The sequence below is a fragment of the Xenopus laevis genome, chromosome 5L (genome assembly GCF_017654675.1).
Source record: "Xenopus laevis strain J_2021 chromosome 5L, Xenopus_laevis_v10.1, whole genome shotgun sequence".
NCBI classification, from domain to species: domain Eukaryota; kingdom Metazoa; phylum Chordata; class Amphibia; order Anura; family Pipidae; genus Xenopus; species Xenopus laevis.
This window is the reverse complement of record NC_054379.1, coordinates 74,664,035-74,688,503: the sequence shown is the minus strand read 5'-3', so window position 1 is coordinate 74,688,503 and position 24,469 is coordinate 74,664,035. Positions and strand designations below refer to the sequence as shown.

The following is a 24,469-nucleotide window of genomic DNA, read 5'->3' as shown; positions in this document are numbered from 1 at the left end:
ATCTTTGCATGAAAAATTATTTAACATTTTTGTATGTGCGTTTTTTCATTTTTAAACTAGTTGCTTTCCCAACTGGTGCTTTGCCCCAGGTGGGATGTCCATTTTAAAGGAATTGTTCAGTGTAAAAATTAAAACTGGATAAATAGATAGGTTGTGCAAAATATATATAATATATATAATAGTTAATTACCCTAAAATATAATGTATAAAGGCTGGAGTGACTGGATGTCTAACATAATAGCCAGAACGCTACTTCCTGCTTTGGTTACCAGGCAGCAACCAATTAGTGACTTGACGGGGGCCATATGGGCCATAACTGTTTGCTTTTGAATCTGACCTGCATGCTAATGATCAATTGCAAACTCACTGAACAATTATGTCCCATGTCACCCCCATTTCAAGTCGCTGACTAACTCCGAGTTAGAGAGCTGCAAAGCAGGAGGTAGTGTTCTGTTATGTTAGACATCCAGTCACTCCAGGCTTTATACATTACATTTTTCGCTAACATACTATATTAGAAACATTTTTTATTTTGCACAGCCTATTTATTTAGCCACTTTTTATTTTTACACTGAACTGTTCCTTTAAAGACTGTATCTAGTTATTCTGCTTGTCCTTATTCTTGCTTAAAGTAGCCTTGACATTTCAGACTTAATCTTCAAAAATCAAATCAAAATAAGCTGGTAGACTTGAAATTGACTCGCATTAATCAAAGTACTATTTATTACACTAATGTACCCACATCCAAAATTGCAAACTACATTTTTACTGACCTGCAACATGACCCACTGCAAGCCCTAAAACTCAGAAGTGATGTCAACATAAAAACAGTACTGACATCATTCAAGGATGAGCTAAAATCTGAAGATAGAAAAATTTGGTTTGCAAAAAGTAGAGCAAAATACTATACCATACCTAGCCTGCAACCTGGATCTAGTTTCACCCATTTAGATATGCTTCCAATACCTGCATTGCAGTTTGTATTCCTGGCCCACTATAGTTCTCCAGCTTGTGTGTAATCTCACCTACTCCATTGTCCACTGAAAGCTATGATGGTAATGCAAAGTATATACAATTATATTTACATAGCTGTTGGTCCTGCAAGCCATGTAAAGGTAATCAGTCCCAATATTTTACTATATTGGTTTCTCTTTTATATTTTGTTGACAGGACTTCAGATGTACTCTGGGGACAGTTCTGGTTTGATCATCATTTGGGATACTCACATCAGTGAGAGGTCTCTTCAAAATCCTGTGCAGAACTGGAGCATTTTGAAGGTACTGGATGTTATAAGGGATTGTTTTATAAAAATGCCTAAATTAAACCACAACTCCTATGGAATGGTTTTGGTCTTGAAGGAAAACTATACCCCAGAACAATGTAGGTTTCTAAATAAATATATTGCATAAAACAGCTCATATGAAAAAAAAAATGGTTGTTCATGGTGATTCATGGTTCACACAAACAAACCACACGAGCCAATTAATGGACAAAGTTCTGTCTTTTACTCTCACACCTCTTATTGTTTTGGCAATGGCACTGCTCTCAGCCTATGTATTTTTTAGGCTTAGAGAAGTGCATCTGCTCTGTGCCCCAGCTTCATAGAACTGAACTGGTTCCGCTGCGTATGTCTGCGCGGAAGCAGTTCAGATGAAAAGAGCTGAGGCACTGAGCAGATCCACTTCTCTCAGCCTGAGAGTAGTGAGCCAATGCTCCATGTGCCCTTAGCCTTACAGTTAGAGCTGCTATATTTCTGGTCAGGTGAACTCTGAGGGAGCACAGAGAATGTCATATAATGGTGGCTCAAGGTAAAAGATGTAAAAGGGCAGTATTTATTGATATCTATATTTTGGTTTGGTAATATCAGATATGATATAATCTGATATTATCTGTTGATAATTCTGGGGGTGTAGATATCCTTTAAGGATCTTAGAACCACCACCCTTAGAATCAATGCCTATGTTATTAAAGGGGTAGTTCCCCTTTAGATTACATTTTAGTATGATGTAGACATCATTTTTGAATTATGCAACTTTTGTTCAGCAGTGCTCTAGTGTTTAATTTCAGCAGTAAAATATGTAAAAATCACAATTTCACCTACATATATTAATGTTCTCCAGTGCCAGTTTGCTTACTGCAGGGTAAACTATTAACTTGCTTATCTTCTTTATTGGTTTTGCCTTCAGCTGTAAAGTACTTGTTGCATTTAAACCATCTAATAATCCAGTTTAATCTTATCTCACCTAGAAATTTCATTATTATAAAGTGCCTATATAATTTGCAGCTTTGAACAACAAAAGGGTGTATACAGGAAAGATACATACTTCTGACAAATGCAGGCAGTAAAGAAGGTCTTGCCTATTAAAGGTCATGTGAACCCAAAATAAAAATTTGCCTAATAAAAGAAAACATAATTCTAAGCAACTTTTCAATATACATTTATTAAAAATGTAAAGTACCTTAATTTGCACATAAAATTGTTATTAAAAGCAGTATTTGCTAAACTCTTGGTTTTTGCTCCTTAAACAATGTCTGAGTTCCCCAGCAAAGACAGGTATATTAATCAGTTGGCTTATTTTACATTACTTCAACACTCTGTCTGAGGCATCGGGCAGAAAATAGAAATGGACAGACAAACACTGCTTTCAAAAGCACTACAAATGAGTTCAGGGATAGAATTCCAGAGGTAAGGAGCAGCACGATAGAAAGGTCTAAGATGAGAGAGCAGTAGGTGTGGATGGTTTGAAAAGACTGTGGCTCTGACAGGAGCGGAGTAGACGCGATAAATATTAAGGGATACGAGAAGAAATGTTTTGAGGAGCAGAGGAGTGAAGGGCTTTGAATGGTAGCAGTACAATTTTGTATACTATCCTTTGCTTAACAGGCAGCCATGATATAGATTTAACAAGTGGATGAGCTGGTTCCCTCTTAGCAGATAGCAGGAGGATTCTAGCAGTAGAGTTTTAAATCCAGTTGCAGGGGAGAGAGGTGGGTGTCTGGGAGTCTTGTTAGTAATAGTTTGCAATAGTCTATGCAAAAGGATAAAGGCATGGATTCATGTTTTAGCAGTTATTTGTCAAAGAAAGGGATGTAGTTTTGCAATATTATGGAAGAAAAACATCAGGTTTTAGCAGGGGCATTATTATGAATAGAGAAGGTAGTTTTTGGTCAAACCTATCGCCAAGACAATGTGCCAAATCTACAGGGTTCATAGTCATGCCATCTGTTGTAATAGTAACAGAAGGAGAAAGGCTAGGTTTTGGTGGAGAAACTATGAGCTTTATTTAACTAGGTTCAGTTGAGATGGCGTTAGGTCAGCCATTGGAACTTACCTAGATGGCAGTAAGAGATCTGGGTCTGAATGTAAGTTAGTCAAGGGATATCTAGGTGTACTTGGATCATCTGCTTGTATGTAATATTTAAAGCCAAATATAGAGATAACATCTTCTAAAGAGAATGTTTACAAGGAGAACAGCAAATATCCTAGTACAGAGCCTTGGAGCCTCCCACAATAAGGCTTTAGATTTTTTTTAAGAAGAGCCTAATGAGCAGTTTGGTAAATACTTGGGGATAAGTACACAAATATAGTATGAGTATGGGGCAGAGTTTTGAGCTATTTTGAACATAATGTCATAATGCTTGCATCCAGCAAAAAAAGTTGCTGTATGCTTATACAGGTATAGGATCCCTTATCCAGAAACCTGATATCCAGAAAACTCTGAATTACGGAATGGCTGTCTCCCATAGACTCCATTTTATCCAAATAATCCAACTTTTTAAAAATGATTTCCTTTTTCTCTGTAATAATAAAACAGTAGCTTGTACTTGATCCCAACTAAGATATAATTAATCCTTAATGGAAGCAAAACCAGCCTATTGGGTTTATTTAATCTTTAAATGAATTTCTAGTAGACTTAAGGCATGAAGACCCAAATTACAGAAAGATCCGTTATCCGAAAAACCCCAGGTCCCGAGCATTCGGGATAACAGGGCCCATACTTATATTAGTTTTGCACTATACAATTTTTTTAAACAGATTGCAAATAGTTCTTCATTATAAATGTTACCTGCAGGACTGTTATAGAAAACCCTTAGTGTGGTGTACTTTGGGAATCCTTGTGTCTAGTTAGGCAAAACTACTTACTGGATTCCTCATTAAAGGAGAACTAAACCTCCCTACTTTTGATTGTGTGTCCTTACATATTTCCTCCTGCTTTTGTTGTGATTCTGTTGAGGGCAGAGGTGACTGTACAAGGTCATAAATTCTGAAAATATGCTGTGGGTTTAGCTCACCTATAATATACCTACTGAAAAGTGATGCTGTCTCAAAATCAGAAGGATTACATTTTAATAAATGTTAATTATTTTAAACATGAATTTAGATAATTAAAGAAGATTATATGAAAGGAATCCCAGTAAATCATCTGCAGCTACATCCTAATGGAAGACGCTTACTAATTCATTCAAAAGACAGCACGCTTAGGATTATGGACCTCCGAATGTAAGTTGCCCATCAATAAACCTAACTACTGCATCTTCTGTGATGTGCTGTCCTGCCTCGGACTCTGTAGTCTAATATACTCTTCTATTGTATGGCTTGCTGCTTATGGGAGTTAACTTTTCCTAAAAAGTTTGAGTCTTTTTTTTGAAGAGGGTATATCCTGAAATTCATGATATAACACTCCTAGCAACTTTTTTTTTTCTTATGGTCTTTTTATTGTGAACAGCTTTTTTCGCACTAACCCTGGTCAGCTCTGCATCAGAAATTTCTTTATGAATTGTACAAATACATTGATAGGTTTGCTGCAGCTGTCACTTGTCCACCTTCCTTTTTTCAGCAAGCAAGCTCCTAACACTCCATAGGCCTCAGAAATTACTCTCCATTGCATATGCAGACATTTATTTTTAATTATGTTTACTGTGCATATACTGGAACAGTATTTAATATTTATTTTATTTAAAAATGCAGAATAAAATATATTTGGGAATGGTTGTACTAATTTAGTTTGCCTTTAAGTATTGTAAATGTTTCTTCATGCACATAAAGTGAAATAGACAGCACTACAGTCTTAAGAGTGAGTATATTTAAATTTACATGTTACATATTGATATTTCAGTGGTGCAGCTGTAGCTGAGCATGTGCCATGCGGGCCAGCTTCTAAATTCATTGGGTTTTATGGCTTTCAGTATCTTTCCATTTATATCTTGTTGGCTGTAAAATAACTATATAGTCTAATTTTCTTAATTTTTATAGCCATTTAAAATTGGCAGTTTGCCGTTTAACTATGTGGAAGAAAAGTTACACTACTTTATCCACTATTGTAGCTTCCTTTTAAACATTATGTGAGTTTTGACTAAAGTACACGCATGCCCTAAGGTAATCCTACAAATGTCTTACCTTTTTTAAAGCTTGGCTGCCACAAAATATATTGGGGCCACAAACTACAGGGAGAAAATTAGAAGTGCCTTTACCCCATGTGGAACATTTGTCTTTGCTGGAAGCGAAGATGGAATAGCTTATGTTTGGAACGCTGAAACAGGTGAGAACTGAATCTTTTTACCTAAATTCTTTGTGATTAACATTAGACATAGTGCATGATTTCGATTAATACACAACTATGATAGTGCATGATTTGAAACATACACTAACATGATGCAAACCGTGGACAAAAAATTATTCGTGTTTTGTATGGGGTCATTGGAGTTAATAAAGTATTACATGGCATTATTCCAAATGGGGAATTGTTACTTTATTATCGATGTGTAGTAGAAATGGTAATAGCTATTGTTAATCATGTGTTTATCCATAAGTATAGTTACATTTGTTATATCTGTGCCCTGCAAAATACTACACTAGTTATAATCAACAATAGGGAATTATTATATTACTCCTTTTTTTATTTGAATAAAGGGGTACTACTAAACATAAGCAAATGTAAAAATGCCAAAACCACTAAGAAAAAATATTTATATATAGATTGACCTGTTCGGAATGCTATTATATGTTTGCTAAACTTTTTAAACCAATATAAAAACAAACTTTAGCTAACCAATATACATTTATGAAACTTTTTTTTTTTTTTACAGTAATTCCTTAAGCTTGTCCAGAAAAGGTAATTTAAATGTTTTTCTGTTTCAGGGGACCAGGTGGCTAAATATTCTGAGCTGTCATATACAGCTCCCCTTCGAGATGTTGCCTTTCACCCTCATGAACATATGGTGGCATTTTGTGCCTTTGGACAGAACCAGCCAATACTTGTATATATTTATGATTATAGAGGTATGTATAGCCCAGAACTTGTCTTGTACAATAGTTGACCAGGGAACTGATGATAATGTCTTCTACAGCAGATGATTCTCATTGATGTGATACCATATTTTCATATTTCACTAAGTCTGCTTACTAAGCTGTTTGACAGGGGAAGCAAGCAGCCATGTAACCATTATAATATAAAAACCTTCCTAGATATTTATCTTAAGGATGTTGTAACAAATGATTGTAAAACTCTTTAAGGGATGAGGATAGTGATGTGTGAAATTGGTTTGTCTATCTTAACCAAACAAAATAACAAATCTGTATAAAATGGCAAAATTTCACAGATATGCATTGGAAGCAAAATTAAATTGCAGTTTAGGTGTTTCTAACTCTGCAATAGCGCATACATTGCCTTGTTAGAGAATCTACTTTCCACAATGCTACAACTGTTGTTTATAAGAAAAAGTAATTTTTCCTACCTTACTTTTAGTGTCAAACCAGGGCTAAAGACAATCGTAATTGTTATATGAAATGAAGTCCCTCAATAATTCTATTTAATTGAGATGTATTTCTAGAGCAACCTAAACTGCAAACCTAACATCCTGAGATGATATGTTTGAGAGTGTAATGGCTGTGATAAAAACCTCAGAAATCTATGGGATTAACAGTAGTAAAGAAGTAAAAAAAACAGCAGAGGTAAACTGAGCGGTTGTGGTAATGAAGTGAAATGAGTAGAATAATCATACCATTCATGGCTTTTAACATTTAACTTCAAAGCACTAATATTTTTCGTTTGCAGCACATTTCTATATATATGCTTGACTTGTTGTCTTTTATACAGTAATGACTTTTACAAGAACATAACTGTTATTAAACCTAGATGTAACACAATAGCTAGTGCTCTGGGAAAGGTCTGAAAGCTGTAGTTCCTCGGATGTTCTTTCACTGACATCCAAAAGAGTATATTCTTATAGACAATTGAGGTTGGGAATCGCAGGCCAAGGCAGAATAACTGCTAATTCGTTTTTTATTGTGTGTTCACACTGTGTGGCCTGGTTCTGTAAAACAGAGTGAGCTGCAAAGCAATGGGGGATAGGAAAGAAAGTGGAAAAAAAATAAAGGTTGATAGAGGTCATGTCCCCTGTGAGAATTGGAAATGGAGAGATAATGTGATGAAAAAGAAAATAAAACTAAAGAGATTACTCTACTGGTTATAAATCACAAAGAATAATTAGAAGAAGCAGTAAAGAGGTTCCACCTTTGTGTGTTTTTCTTAACCCTGTCCCTTCTCTCTCATTTAGTTGCAGATATAGTATATGTTATCCATATGAACATCATATATTTTACACAGGTCCCGTGAATGGTCCACCAAACTTTGGTGTAATTGCTTGCTCACCACTTAGTGGTTGCAGTAAGTACTAAAATACATTAGTATATGTATTGCAAAGTTTATGTCTAGCATTGTAAAATGTAAGAGAGGTCACTTTTTCTTTGAATTGTATTTGTAGTACAGTCTTTATAAGTTTAAATCAACAAATTGGTGTATGGATAATGCAGCTATTGCAGCCTGCATTGGACCATACCAGTACCAGATCTGCTGATCTTTGATTCATTTGAGTTTAGTTTCTTAAGGTAAGGAATTGTTTTGTTGCTGTTTTTGATGGTTTCTATATTATAAGTTTTACGGTACATTTTATTTCCTCAGACCAATTTTCATGCTTTAACATAATGGAATTGAGATAACCATTCATATCAGCACCACAGAAATGCTCATATGTAAGTTTCCCATGAGTACACAGATGCACATATTACTCATTATGTTAAATTCTGGTTACTCTATCTAGATACGTCACTTTTTTTTATAATATAACACAAGAGTATGTTTCTGTGCAGCCTGTATTTTCTGTATTATAAGACATATTGGGAAATGTACATGAGTCATCTCTCTGTTATGACTTACTAACCCAAATTCCATATAAACAGCAGGTATATATTACTGAAACATTAATAAGCGCAAAAGTGTCGGTCAATACATTTCTCACTTAAACAATATTACTATTTTCTGCTGAAATTGTAAGTGCAGAGATTTGTTACAAATGTTTACAAAAGATCCCACACATAATCTAACTGAAATGAATGCAAAAAGAGCCTCTGCAAAGTACTGTGGGCAATAAGTGCATCTGCATAGGGCTAGCGTAAAAATGTTTGCAAATCCGCATTCGAATTTTCCATGCATTTTGTTTTGACATACAAAACACAAGTTTTTTTGCAACAGGAAAAACCACCGTCATTATTATGCACCCCTTGCCTTTCACATCAACCAGTTGGATTGGAGCCCTCTCCCGGTCTGTCTGAAGAAACTGTGGAGGTGCTGTGTTTGGAAGAAATTAGCCGCATGTTCTTTTTTTTTGTTTTTTCTATTAAGAACAGTTGTAGCATAGTGTAAAGGAATTTCTCTAACACAGTAAGACAATGTAGATGGATGCAATTACAGAAGTAAAAACTACTTAACTGCAATGAAGTTTTAACCTTTCCATTTAATTCAGTGCATCTGGTGATATTGCCGTTTTGCAAATTTTTCCTTCATTTTGCACATTTTTCTATAGTTTCAGGGGCAGATTTATTAAGGGTTGAACAGTATATTCAAATTCTTGAATTAGTTTTTGTGTCAAAATTCACACATTCGAATTTTAATCCCCCTATTCTAATGTAAATTTGAATGTGAGATTTATCACGCCTCGACCATGGAAACAGTCCTAATTCGAATATTCACCATCCAATGCCTGCCGAGTTCATGTACAAATCAATGGCAGAGGTCCGTTGAGCCATTTGGAGGCCTTCCTGATATTCAAGGTTTTTTTTATGGAGAAAAACTTGATTCGTACGATTCAAATACCATTCAAATACAATAAAATTTTTGGGTTGGAAATATTCCATTGAATATTAGACATTTGAATTTTTTCTTAACTAACCTCCCAGTCGAATTGTGAGTATATATTCAAATTCATATTTGAGTAAAAAAAATTCACATGAATTCGAAATGTGACCTTTGATAAATGGGCCTCCCCTTGTTTAAAGGTCACAAAGTGATAACATCATGAATGCGTGTTCATGTGCCTTAACGATTGAAAACATTGTGGTATAAAGTTTTACGTTCATTTTTCAGTTGCCCAACTTGAAGCTGAAGCAGTACAATCATCTAGCAATATTGGTAATAACTCTGAAATGTTTGGTCTGCAAGAATCTACCATATCAGCTGCAGATCGGTTTGCCAGTGCTGCAAGAATCTCCATGAGAATGCTTCAAGTTAAGCAAAAGCTGGATTCTGTCTTGGTATGTTAAACCTCTGAACATTTCTGCACAGCTGTAATCTTTTTCTGTTGGTGTTCTAGCTTCTGTTTCTGCCCAGTCATTTCTCCAATTGATAATTCACATATAATAAAAACCCACGGAGAAAAAAACTGCACTGGTACGGGATCCGTTATCTGGAAACCTATTTGGAAAGCTCCGAATTACACATAGACTCCATTTTAGTCATTTTAAAAAAACAATAATTTCCTTTTTTTCTGTAATAATAAAACAGTAGCTTGTATTTGATCCAAACTAAGATATAATTAATCCTTATTGGAAGCAAAATCAGCCTACTGTGTTTATTTAATGTTTAAATTATGTTCTAGTAGATCCAAATGACAGAAAGATCCATTATCCATGTCCTGAGCATTCTTGATAACAGGTCCCATACCTGTATAGGCACATGTGTATAAAAAACAAGTGTTTGTGTGTGTCAAAATATTTAGTGTTCATTATGACTTATGCCAAAAGTTAAGCAATTATATTCACTTACCCGATACCTTAGGCCAGTGTTCCTATCTGGTGTTCCTATCTTCCCGGGGTTCTTCTCGGCCAGCACCACGGAGCAATCATTGGGGGTTGGTGAACTCAGAGGATGCCTGTGCACCTCAATGGTGAATTGGCGTGCCTTGATAGATTCTGGGTTCTTTTTTTTTAACTAGTTGCCAAGTACCTAGCAAAACATTCCCAAAGCATAATGAGAAATGATTTGCATCACACATATTGCTTTAAATGTTGTCCTCAAAGTTCTAGCTTGGTCTCATCTGACCAGAAAATCGTTCACCACATCACTCACATGCTTTTTGGCATGTTTTAATTTCTCTTTCACAGACTTCTTCTGAGCAATGTCTGTTTTGTGTCAACCCAATAAGGCCAGAGCAATGTAGTGCTCTTCATGTGATTATCTGGTGTACCTTTATTTTTGGAGCTCCTGAACTCTAGTAATGCTTGTACTTCCTGTGTCATCTCTTACAAGTCTCCTAGACCTGTGCAAATATTTACGGCAAACTTTTTAGGCAGATCTCGGATACCTATGCATCCAGTTTTGAACTGGGCAGCTCTGGTATAAAAAGCAAGCTGTCTACTTCAAAACCGAACAAATGCCAACCCTAAAGGAGACACAGGAATAGTACAAACAGAACCGTTAAATTGACGAAAGGGGGAAAATAAAAAAATATGGAAAAGCTTTATAATTAGTCATAGGCTGATTTCTGGCATATCAATAGAAACTCAATCCTTTTCTCCCATACAAATTTTCAAAATCCATGATTAAATTTTGAAGTATCACAAATTTTGCTCAATGTGTTTAGTCTCCAAATGAGAGGATCTTACAGTGAATTGCCATCTTAGCAAGTTGCACGTCTAAGGAATAAAGCCTTATTTAAAGAAAGAAGGTTCTCCACAAGGTTCCAGCTATGTTTTACTGATTGTTAATATGGATTTGGGATGCCTCTCAAACCTGCTTCACTTAGAACAGTGGCAAAAACAGCAATGGTGGGACATTGAGCCTAATCTCTGACACCCACAATTTTTTATTTGGCATGTGTAAGACCTGTCTAACCCCCATCCTGATTTAGTAAATATCAATTTTCTGTGATTGTTTCTCTCTCTCTCTCTCTCTCTCTCTCTCTCTCTCTCTCTCTCTCTCTCTCTCTCTCTCTCTCTCTCTCTAAATTAGTATTAAAGACAAAGTAGCTTGTAAAGTGTCTTAATTTCTTAAAAGCACAGGAATTATTTTAAACCACAATGGAACATTGACTAAAATGTATAGTTATTCTGATGTTAGTAATTAATAACAATCATCTTCATTTTTTGGCAGATCGCTTTGCCTACATAATAAATAATTCTGAGGCTATTGACATTGCTTCACTTTTAATTAACCCTTAGGCATTTCACTCCTTTCACAGTATCTTTAGGAAACAATACCTCCTTTTGTTTCTGCACCGTCTGATGGATCTAGATTTGGCGCTAAAATCCAAAACCATTAACAACAGATGACTCACACTGGCCCTGATATTGTTTTAACCTGTAACTTTTCTCCAACTCTTGCATTATTTATTTTATTAATATTTTAGTGCCTCCACATTATTTGTTTTCATCAGCCTGTTAAATTTTTAGTTTACTGGATTTTTGCAGGATTCCACTATCAAGGTTAAGTAATATTGTTAGAAAAAAATACTGCTGCCTGTTAGAAAATACCTTTTGCTTTTTGCCAGTGTTGCAACTGAATGGACCTTGGCAACTATTGAGCTGGAGGAAGTATAAATCTTAGCCGGTAGCTAAATATCAAAATCACATATTTTTTTTTTTATAGGATTCAAATAAGATTTTTTATTGCTACAAGAGCAGCACAATTAAGCGAATGCTTGCAGTGATCTGCAGTGAAACATATGCTAGTTAATTCTTCTCAATCATTTTGGTAGTGTCATGTGCAGTTATTTATTTTAATGAAATATTTTCTGTTATCTGACCCTTTATGGTTTTTGGGGGTGCTGAAAACAGAACTACAACAACTGCTCTGGCACAAGCTAGAAATGCATAACTCTGGGTTTTGTGATCACGTACTAATTATGGGGTTTAATTTTGAAAGTTGAAGGTGTGCACAGTGGTGATTAGTACACTGAAATGGGTAACCAGAGCAGAGTAATAAAAAGGTAACAATTTTATTTTTTTGTTACTTTTCACTGTATGACTAACCAAATTTCCTTAAAGGGGTAATTAACTAAATCCAACAGCCAAAAAAGGGTTTCAGATTAATTATATCAAGCCATGTGGCACCTTAAATCCATATGTTTATATGTCTGTTACTCAGTGAGCTTTCTAGCTTTCCTTTCTGTTTTTTTCTCCACTGTACAGCTTTAGTGCTTCAAGAAAGTGCAATATAGAGCACAATTGCCATGTTTTCCCACAGTACAGTATCTAGCATCACTGCAGTTGTAAGGGGGGGGTGTCAATGTAGTTATGCCAGATTCACCAAAAATGTTTTGCTTTTATTGACACTGGACGTGAAGGGAAGCCTGGGGTAATGCTTGGTCGAGAGATGGCGGTAGCTCCAGGGTTCCAGGATGGATTGATTGAAATAGGGTTTAGTTCATGTTTTCGTGTGTTTTAAGAGGAAATATACCATAGACCCACAGGTTTCTGTGCAGTCTGCAACACCTCCACTCCGCAAGTTCAACATATGACTAGATTCCTGGTTCAATGCTCAGCTTCTGATCAGCTTTGCTATCAAATCCCCAACCCAGTTCAATCACTGCTTATTGAAAGTTAAGTCTACTTTTCCTAACTCCTTTGTTTAGGTTCTTGATTCTTGGCCTGTCCTGTCCCTAGTATTAATCTCCTGGTTTTGACCTCGGCCTGTATTTCAGTTTGGACCTCTATTCAGTGTATTATTATTTTTCTGGTTTGACCTGGTCCCTTTGGCAAGATGTTGCTCGGTTCTTATTGGCTTATTTAGCATTTAAAGTTCATAGTTTACAGTTTTTTTAGCATAAAAAAGAGCAAAAAAGCAACAGCCATAAACTGGTTAAAGAACCTTATTATTCTGAGCTTCTGTGGTTTTGCCATGGTAGTAATAGAGGTGTAATACAAGTGATGTACAGACTAAATACACAGCCTCCAATTTTTTTTATATTGTTTTCTGTGCTAAAACTTTTTTTCTAGTACAGGCATGGGATCTGTTATCTGTGAGCCTGTTATCCAGAGAGCTCCAAATTATGGGATGGCCATCTCCCATAGACTTTATTTTAATCAAATTAAACAGGTCCCTGTATAGGTCCTATACCTGTATATAGCCTGAACTATTAAGGATATTTGGCATCCCTAATTTATGACCAATTCCCAATCCACCACTAGTGATGGGCGAATTTATTTGGCAGGTGCGAATTTGCGGCAAATTTCTTTGTTTTGCGTCTGCATAGGGACAGATTTGTTCTGCACTATCCACCACTGCTTTTAATCAATTAATGATGCAGTTCATTAACCTAAAACTACAGTTAGGCCCATAAATCTTTGGACAAAGACAACTTTTTCCTAATTACCACAATGAAGTTTAAATTAAACAACTCGGTGCAGTTGAACTGCAAACTTTCAGTGGGTTGAACAAAAATATTGCATAAAAATGTGAGGAACTAAAGCCTTTTTTTAACACAATCACTTAATTTAACATGCGGGCAAAGGAGCACTCCATGCAGGTGAAACAAGCCATCTTTAAGCTGCAAAAACAGAAAAAACCCATCCGAGAAATTGCTACAATATTATGAGTGGCAAAATCTACACTTTGGTATATCCTGAGAAAGAAAGAAAGCACTGGTGAACTCAGCAACGCATTGATGGATGATCGCAGAATCATTTCCATGGGGAAAGAAACCCCTTCATTACAACCAACAAGTGAACAACACTCTCCAGGAGGTAAATGTATTGATATCCAAGTCTACCATGAAGAGAAGACTGCATGAAAGTAAATACAGAGTTCACTGCAAGGTGTAAGCCACTCACATGCATCAAGAATAGAAAGGCTAGATTGGATTTTGCTAAAAAAAACAAAAAAAACATCTAGAAAAGCCAGCACAGTTCTGGAAAAACATTCTTTGGACAAATGGAACCAAGATCAACCTCATGATCCAAAGCATACCACACATCATCTATAAAACATGGCGGAGGCAGTGTGTTGGCTTGGGTGTACATGGCTGTCAGTGGCACTGAGACACTAGTGTTTATCCATGATGTGACACAGAGCAGAAGCAGCTGAATGAATTCTGAGGTGTTCATAGACATACTGTCTGCTCAAATACTGTTAAATGCAGTCAAATTGATTGGGAGGTGTTTCATAATGACCCAAAACCTACAGCCAAAACAACCCAGGAGTTTATTAAGGCAAATTAGGGGAATATTCTTGAATGGCCAAGTGGTGGTGTCCATAAGTTCAAGACTTCAGGCTGCCATTGCTAGCAAAGGGGTTTAAACCAAGTATTAGAAATGAACATTTTATTTTCCGTTTTTTAATTTGTCCAATTACTGAAATGAAGTGATTGTGTTGAAAAAAGGCTTTAGTTCCTCACATTTTTATGCAATTTTTTTAGTTCAATCCACTGAATTAAAGCTGAAAGTTTGCAGGTCAATTGCATCTGAGTTGTTTCATTCAAAATTCATTGTGGTAATGTACAGAACCAAAATGAGAAAAAAGTTGTCTCTGTCCAAAGATTTATGGGCCTAACTGTATAGTCACCAAACAAATACAGTGAAAGCAATAGCCATGTCTGAGAATGGCCCTGTAAAATGAGATAAAGTAATTTTAAAAAAAATCACCAGATGCATTTTAATGTCTATACCTGTTTATTTATCTAAAAAGTGCAGTAGGCATTTTCTAATGGCTTCCTTTTTCTTATGATAGGGGTGCTCTAAGAGACTGTAAAAAAAACCTATATAACTCTGACATGTTTTTCTTTCCATTGTGTACAAAGACTTTTTGATGTATGTGTAGAGTTCTGTTACACTTATTCCGCCACTGGAAGTTTTATGTTCAGGATTGTCTCAGGCAGCCTTTGTGACAGGTGTTCCGAATGTGTAATCTTTGTACAGGTGCATTCTTTGTGTGGGTGTAATATTGGGAATTCTGCCAACTGCAGCCATCTCTATAGAAATCCTCAAACAGTGTTATTGAATGCAGTCACAATAGTGTGGTTATTTATTTCTGTTGGCTACCCAAGCACCTTTGTTTAAACACTTAGAATGAGAAATGCTAATGGGAACTTAAAGGTACTCATTTCTTCCCCAGTAGTAATTTTTTTAAGAATACATGCAGTCCCAGAATGTGGATATACAACACTTTGAGTGTCTGGAGTCCAGGTGTATGATTTTTTTTTTATAAATTGATATCTTTGAGATTTCTCTGAGAGATCAAACCCATTGCAAAATTATAATTCAGATAATACAAAGTTTCCAGTGTCTGGACCTAACCTACATCCACTGTTGTAAAATTATACAACCCTGGGACCATACATTCTGTGATTTCTTTGTTCAGTTGTTTATAATCTAGAATATCTATAATGTATAGATAATGCCTAATGTTAGGTTGCCAGTCTGACCATGTCCCAATGGCTTTGCAGCTGGAGACATTGGGGACTGCAGTGTCTTTAAAGGATAACTAAACCCCCCCTAATAAGAAAAGCCGCTACCTACTACCCTAGATAGCCCCCCCCCACCCTGCTCCCCCCGGATAGTTTATTACCCCTGAAAGTGTCCCAAATGCATTGCTCACGTATCGTTGCAGAGTAAGCGCAGTGGAGCTGATGGACGTCATCTTCGGTCTTCTTTGCATCCTCTTCCTTCCATTTGGCAATTCACTGGACTTTTGGCACATTTGCAGTTGCTACGAACTGGAAGATTGCAATATGGCGTTCCCTTACGGATGAAGACCGACGATCCGGAAGATGGCACCCATGAGCTCCACTGTGCTTACTCTCCACCGATAAGTGAGCAATGTATTCAGGACACTTTCAGGGGTAATGAACTATGTGGGGGGAAAGCAGGGAGGGGGACTTGGGTAATAGGTAGGGACTTTCTTATTGGGAGGGTTTAGTTCTCCTTTAAGATGCAATGTGTAATTTTAAACATCACTACCTGTCATGCTGGCAAATATTAGCTCATTATATAGTTAGAAGCACATACTTTTCAGAGTTTGTTTTTACGCTTTGTTTACATTTTATATATGATTTTTCTGTTATGGAGATCTCACCACTAGATGACTCGTCTCCATCAAAAACTCATTTTGCATGACACATTTTTAATATTGACACATATTTATAAAGCACCAACATTTAGTGGAGTGCTGAACAATAGAAAAGCATATACAAAAGACATGCAAATACTCATCGATAGAGTAGGTAAGGAGGGCACTGTTCAACAAAGATGACTTCCATTTTGGAAGCATACAAGACATTTTAACAACATGATGCCGTTGGAGTTGTTTCCAAAGACAGCTATTCAGAATCATTTTAGGTTCAACTCTGCACCCAAAACCAGTGCCCAGTTATTCTGGCTGAACCTAAGACCCAAACTGGTGCAGGATGATTTTGGCTGCATCTCCAGATCCTGAGACCGCAAAGCCAGTAAAACTGGGAGTGATGTTTCAGCCAAAACATCACAGTTGGTCTCCATGGCATTGTGAAGTAAATTTTTGGGTTAGCATACAAATGTATGTTGGTTAGTCTGACTGAAGATTGGAACATCTAAACCATTGATCCCCAGCCAGTGGCTCATGAGCAACATGTTGCTCACCAACCTCTAGGCTATTGCTCCCAGAGGCCCCAAATCAGATGTGTTTTTCTGAATTCCTAGCATGGAGGCAAGTTTTGGGTGCATAAAATCAAATGTACTGCCAAAAAGAGCCTCCATTAGACTGCCTATCCACATAGGAGTTGGCAAATAGCCAATTGCAGCCTGTATTTGGCACCCCGAAGAAGCTTTGTTCATGCGTGTGTTGCTCCCCAACTCTTTTTACAATTGATTGTGACTCATGGGTAAAAAAAAAGTAGGGCACCTCCATTCTAAACAATGTGACTGCAAGTCCTGCAATGTGTTTGCACTAAATGGTCTCCAAGTTCCATAGAGAACTGCTGGATTATGGAAATGAGGTATTGCCAGATGAGCTTTAGTTCAAATACAAGGTACTGTTTTATTATTACAGATAAATCATTTTTTTAAAAATTTGAATAAATGGAGTCTATGTGAGTCGGCCTTTTCATAATAATAATAAAAGTAGCAATAACAAAAGATTTGTAGCCTTACAGAGCATTTGTTTTTTAAATGGGGTCGATGACCCCCATTTGAAAGCAGGAAGGAGTCAAAAGAAGAAGGCAAATAATTCAAAAACTACAAAAAAAGATAAATGAAGGCCAATTGAAAAGTTGCTTAGAATTAGCCATTTTATAATATACTAAAAGTTATTTTACTAACCTTTAAATCTGCCCATTCATGGCACTTTAAATCTCTTGTTCGACATATGCCTTAGTTGAGTATGCCAGTGAGAATCTCCTGATTGAAGTCCAAATAATCCCATAGAGGTTAATGATTGAGTCTGGCCCAGTGTTGCACTGGTATGGGACCTGCTATCCAGAATGCTTTGGACCTGGGATTTTCCTAATAACAGATTTTTCCGTAATTTGGATCTTCATTCCTTAAGTCTACTAGAAAATCATGTAAACATCAAATAAGCCCAATAGGCTGGTTTTGCCTCCAATAAGGATTAGTTATATCTTGGTTGGGATCAAGTACAAGGTACTGTTTTATTATTACAGAGAAAAAGGAAAAACATTTTTAAGAATTTGAATTATTTGGATAAAATAGAATCTATGGGAGATGGCCTTTAAGTAATATGGGGCTTTCTGGATAACGGATCCTATACCTGTATACGCATCTCTGTGGTTGACAGAGAATTGAAAATGACAGATTTTAATGCGGACTAGAACAACGTGCGAAGGTGGAATTCCTTCCTATAGAATATGCAATCCTGCCTTTGATTATTTACAGATTTATGGAAATCTGATATAAACATATCCTCTTTGTTTCTTATGGTTTCTATAGCAGCTAAACAAAGTGCAAGTTTCATTGACAGGCTTCAGCCTTTTGAAAAAGTTTCACAAGCGAAAATTTGACTTGCAAGCTTATATGTAAATGGTATTTTTATTACAGGTCATGCACCTGAGCTCTCAGAAAAAATACATGTTTTATTGTGTCTTATTTGGGCATATCATTTTATGGGTCCATACCGTATAATATTTGCATGCAGATAAACTTATAAACTTCTGAACTTGGAAAACACTAAAGAGAGCTGGCTTCCTCCTTTTTAAAAAAATTACAACTCTCTGTGTTATCTATTCCTACCAAAGAGAGTGTTCTAAACCGGACTGTGGTTTTTCAGCATGAGGCAAGAATAAATATATTGTGAAAAATGAGTATAGAGGTAGTGAGTGTCTTAACCAATGTTACTACTTGTTGTTGTAAAAGTATTAAGCAATCCTCTCCACAACCTACATTTCTTAAAAAAAGGGAGTTGCTTAATTTACATCAGAACAATTTTTTTTTTTTACTACACTTTCTTCAATATGTATATTTTTGTGTGTTCTCTAAATCCCTGTATTTGGATGTCTTTTATTAACTTTTTTCTTCTTCATAATTGCACTACATTACAGCATGGTAAAAAGCTTTTTTGAAAAATGATTTTGAAAGGTTTTAAGCACATAATGTTTTGCAGGTAGTGAAGTAGTACATGTCTGAATAGAGGCTTGTCATGGGTTGCTTTCCATTAACAGCAATGGGAACTATATATATATATATATATATATATATATATATATATATATATATATATATATATATATATATACATTTTCTACTAGAAATATTCAAATTAGGGTTTTCATGAGGTTTTGTACAGCAGGGGATACCTATATAACAGTATTAAAACGTGCCAAGTCTGCATTCTTGTCAGTATCTACTTCGGGTCAGCCTGTATTATTCCACTAATATATCAAGTACTGAAGCACCAAAGTTCTTTCGATTTGCATGCTTGGCCTGTGTTAACACGTGAACACATTACCTGCAAAAATCAATAAGCATTTTGGGGGCAGTATTAGATGCATATAAGGCTAAATGAAAATACTCATATACTGTAAAGTGACATGGCCTGAGGCATTTTGCTTCATCTAGTCATAGATATTCTTGGTGAAATGTAAAGTCCTATATTCTATTCAGAAAGGGATACTGCTTTATTTTTGTGTAATCAGCATTTTCTTTCATTAGAACACAAAATGCAAATATAATTTGCTTAAATGCCGACTCCCTGCCTTGGGTCCTCCAGCCTCATATACTGTAAAGGCAGAGGAAGGTAAACAGTATTGTGTTTGTTAGCAACTTTGCACTTGGTGTTCCTTTTGTATATTTTTTTTCACTTGCCTTCATCTTCTGCTTCTTTCAAGTTTTCAAATAGGGTTCCTAAGAAGGAATTTTCCCCCCCTCTGAAGCAAATTGGAGAGGCTTTAGACTGCCATCCTCTGTATCAACTAGCAGTTAGGCAGGTTTTATATAGACCTAAAATGTTGATCCTGATGGACATTTATACCTAAGTTACTATGTTAAAATAGTGTTCGTTATGGATTTCTTCGCCATTATTCGTTTACAAAGAAAGAAAAATATATATCTACTATATCTAAATTACATTGTTTTCTTTATTTTTTGCAGCCACCACATTCAAATATAATGGTTCCAGGAGTACAAAGTACTCAGCTGATAACTCAGACAAGTGCAAGTTCTTTTGGTGAGTGTATTTTATGTTGAATACTCATGAATTCTTGAAATATTTTGTTGCTTGCATTTGCACATTGAAATAGAATAATGTAAACATTTGATGCAATTACGTTATGTTAAAAGTCCAGTAAGATCTGGACAGCTGGCAACCCTAGCTCTGGCTTTTGTTTAAAGTGTATGTATACCTTAATAATTAGTAAGGTTTGTTTTCAAATTATTTTTTTAACTGACGTTCAGGTAAAGAAATTGGTTATGATCTTACACAATGAGCCTGCATACAGTGAGTCTTAGTTATTTACACGTGCATTAAAGGAATTGTTCAGTGTAAAAATAAAAACTGGGTAAATAGATAGGCTGTGCAAAAAAAAAAATGTTTTCAATACAGTTAGTTGGCCAAAAATGTAGTCTATAAAGGCTGGAGTGCATTGAAGTCTAACATAATAGCCAGAATACTACTTCCTGCTTTGCATCTCTCTGACTTTAGGGGGGGGGGGCACATGGGACAAAACTCAGAGAATTCAGAGAGTACGGAATTGATCCTTAACAAGCTGGTCAGATTCAAAATTATGACCCATATGCCCCCTCAAGTCACTGATTGGTTACTGATTGGTCACTAATCAGTGGAAACTAGGGAGCAGATTTACTAAAGGGCGAAGTGACCTTTTAAAAATTTGCCAGAACAGTAATTCGCAGGGACATCGATTATTTACTAAAAGGTGTAGAGCACAATTCGCTAGCGAAAGGGCAGAGCGCAAACAAAGTTTCTCGCCCTTTCGCCAGACGAATTTTCGACCAATGTGCAAAGTTTCCACTACGTTACCCTTTTTGCCAGAGTCTTCTTCTCCAGTTTATACCTAGCGAATTGATAAGATGAAGCTGCATCCTCAACAATCTTATGCCAGTGACATCGTATCCTGTATGCCAAAAAGTAATTCAAAAAGACAAAACGCTGGTGTTTTTCCATATTTTAAAGTAGGATTATGTTTAAATTTTTTAACCATTTGAAGCTCATGCCACATTTGTTGTAGGGTGGACTCATGTCTAGGACAATAGAGGATCTCTTTTGTCTTTATGTTTCTTCCTTGGACATTTTTAATGATAAGTGGCCACTTCAAGCAATTTCACCATCACTAATAATACATGACATATATGTACCCCCCCCCTATTTAGATTGACCTAAGCCTACGTGTGTTAAGTTTTGCTAGGAAGAAAGTAATGCTAGAGAAAGTTTGCTTAGAAATGCCCACGCTGACAAATTTTTGCTGGCAAAACTTTGCCAGCATTCGTCTGCTGAGACATAACTTCGCATTTTCATAAATAAGTATATGCGCTGTGAATTAACGTTGACGAAGTTGCGCGAAGCCTCGAAGGTGAAAATTCTCCCTTTAGTAAATTTGCCCCCAAGACAGCTGCAAAGCAGTTTAGTTCTGGCTATTATGTTAGACATCTGGTCACTCCGGCCTTTTTAGATTAAATTTTTGTATAACTAACTACTTTATATTGAAATTTTTTTTGGTATTTTGCACAGCCTATTTACCCAGTTTTTATTTTTACACTGAACAATTCTTTTATTTGACTGGAGATTGATATGCTATTATTTTATGTACTACCCATTCATTAGGATATAAAGTATCACCTTTGCATTTGGGATTAGACCAGTTTATTCAAAGTGTACAGTTGCTCTAGCTAATGCTAAATTGTATGTATTTTTAATTTAATGATGTGTTATCTGTTGTGATTAATAACATTCGAAGAAAAATACACTACTGTGGCTAGGTTTCGAGCATTATCTTTTTCTTTAATCGATTTAAAGTGCTTATTTGAATTGTTGAGTTCCTTTTTCCTGTCCTTTAAAGTCACTTGAGAAAAGTTTTGTCCAAATCTTTCAAAAAGTGCTGCAATTCAACCTCACTAGTAACAATTATAATCATTAACATGTATTTATAAACAGCCAACATAACTACACAATAAATTGGTGTATACCAGTGCAGAGGCCACTTATTTCTCAAATATATTGTCCTGTCTTGAGTTCTGTTCACAGGTTCCCCTGAACTGGACACAAAAATACACAGTTGGTCGTAAATTAGCACTATAAATCCAACCAAATCAATAAAGACAAAAAAAACCACACTATATTTCTAGATAAACCTGAGTAAATTTAAATAAATCATATCACCCATAAAATATTGTACTTGTTCAATGTGTTTACTCAATAAAAATATAGACATAAAAAATTAATGTATAATTACAACAATATGTATTTGAAGTGACTGACCACCCTTCTACTTATTAAAAATAACCCACAGGGATGGATTACTTACATATATATAAAACACACACTCGCCACAATCCTGAATTCATACAGCAATTTATTAATCTGCGATATATATGTATTCTATTTTTTTCAACACTATAAATATGGCAAGGCATTCAACAATGTATACAGTGTGATTAATCACACTTGATGTATTAGACAGAAGGGCAACATGGATAATATCCAAGACAAACCAGATCTTGTATATTAATCACCTGACCACTGCATAGCATCTATCAGGGTAACTTCTACATGGTAGAATTAGCAATTGAAAGCAGGGAAACAAGTTTTAGTCATGTTTTGGTACTATTTTGGGCTTTGGGTGAGTATGTGGCAAGTGATGATCAAAGAGCAGTTTTATATGTTTTAAAACTGAAAATTTGTCTGAAAATCTATTGTAATGTGAACGAAACATGAAATCATGATGGCAGTTTGTCTTGGTGCTTCAGATGTAGTAGCAAGTTGTTCCCACACTTTGTCTCTATACTATTCGATTACATTAATGTTTGTTACCAAAATATATGAATTGTTTCACTACACTCTGCAAACTCTTTTGACAAACTTTTTTTAGGGTCAGCAAGGCATAGAAAATGTAAACTTGGTAATAAACATTCTCAGGATCATTCACAATGTAAGCTGTAGAACTGGAAAATCAGGATTCCCAGAAAAAAAGCAAGTGTTCAGAAAATATAGGATTCATGCTTTAAATGAACTTTCCCATGAGAATTTACCTGCCAGTTCCTTGAACACTCCCTTGTATCATTGTTAATCACTGTCAACCTTTCCTGCAAGAATACCATCACAATGATCCGGGAGGTTGGGCCTTCATACAAATTATTTAAAAGCTTTAAATAATCCCTCTATTTTACCATCAATTGCCTGTGCCCCCCACCCCCGAACTCCGGCTACTATACTTCAGGTAACACTGTTTCAATATTAAAGGTCGGCTCACTTGACCCACAGCCTTGATCATTGGGGAGAATCTACTTAATTTCTCTCTTTCCTCCTTCCTGCCCCTATGCTTGCTTCACCACTTTCGATCTTTCCTATCAACTCCTTTGACTGTTATATTATATGGTTGGGTTTTATTGCAATCAGTGTTCAGTCAGCACCTCTTAATATAGCTGCGTCCATCAGATGTTGGAAGCATAATATCTTGAGGGGCGACCATTACTGCACAAAGACAAGAGCCTTCTTTAATTATCTGTCTCAGACAAGTGACTTTTGATACATATTCTGTAACTCTTGTACAACTGCTATTAATATGTTAGTTTGCTTTCTACTGTATTCTGCACTGATGTGGACTGTTATTTTCTTGATTGTATAAAACAAATACAATTGAAATTTAAAAAAAAAATTAAATAAATAAACCCTCTATTTTAAGTGAGTCCAGTGATCTATACTTAGTTTTTAAGATATTACCTCTGAATTTACCATGTAAATTCAGCAAAGTATAGATATGGTAATGGAAGCTGATTTTGCCCTTATCTTATAAATTGGCCTGTGGAATGTATATTGTGTGAGCTTGCAAACGACAGGGCACAAATGCATCTCAGCACAAGATTCTTGGTTGTGGATTTTCGTGCTGCCATTTTCTTTTGCTCCCAGTTACTCCTTGCTGGGGCCTGGAGTGGGCACCTGTGCACTGCTATTTTGCACATGCTCCAAGCCAAAGCCCATGCAAGGAATATCCATACCAAAGTACCACAGGCTGGTTTGTTGTAGAAAATGGCCTCATTGATCTTCTTGTCCTTTAAACAATCTTTTTATATAAAGCAAACATGAAGGCTTACTATTCTCTTAAAGGGATACTTTCATGGGAATTTTTTTATTTTGTATTCAAAACACATCAGTTAATAGCGCTGCTCCAGCAGTCTTCTGCACTGAAATCCATTTCTCAAAAGATCAAACATTTTTTATATTTAATTTTGAAATCTGACATGGGGCTAGGCAAATTGTCAGTAATGATGGGTGAATTTATTCGGCAGGTGGCAATTTGCATCAAATTTCCTCGTTCCGTTGCCGGCAAATTTGTGGCGATTCAGCGGCGTCAAAGGTTTTTTCCGCTGACGACGGAAGTAACTCCGGTAACAATTTAGCTGCCGGTGGCGCCCATTTTGCCACTGACGAATTGTCGCCAGCATAAAAATCTGCGTTTCGGAGTAGGAGAAACAACAGCCTGCCATAAAGCAGTTCCATCCTAAAGTGCTGGCTCTTTCTGACACATGACCAGGCAAAATGAT

The 24,469-nt window shown here is 36.1% G+C and overlaps 1 protein-coding gene across 1 annotated transcript in view; it reads left to right on the top strand.

Annotated features, from left to right (window-relative positions):
* The window catches only part of ahi1.L (Abelson helper integration site 1 L homeolog), a 98,614-nt gene that overhangs the window by 30,457 nt on the left and 43,688 nt on the right, over nucleotides 1-24,469 (top strand). Inside the window, exons 14-19 of the mRNA XM_041562959.1 lie at nucleotides 1,171-1,277; nucleotides 4,383-4,501; nucleotides 5,410-5,540; nucleotides 6,140-6,280; nucleotides 9,423-9,589; nucleotides 19,847-19,922. Of these exons, the coding sequence (XP_041418893.1) occupies nucleotides 1,171-1,277; nucleotides 4,383-4,501; nucleotides 5,410-5,540; nucleotides 6,140-6,280; nucleotides 9,423-9,589; nucleotides 19,847-19,922 (741 nt within the window). The remainder of the gene's footprint in view (nucleotides 1-1,170; nucleotides 1,278-4,382; nucleotides 4,502-5,409; nucleotides 5,541-6,139; nucleotides 6,281-9,422; nucleotides 9,590-19,846; nucleotides 19,923-24,469) is intronic.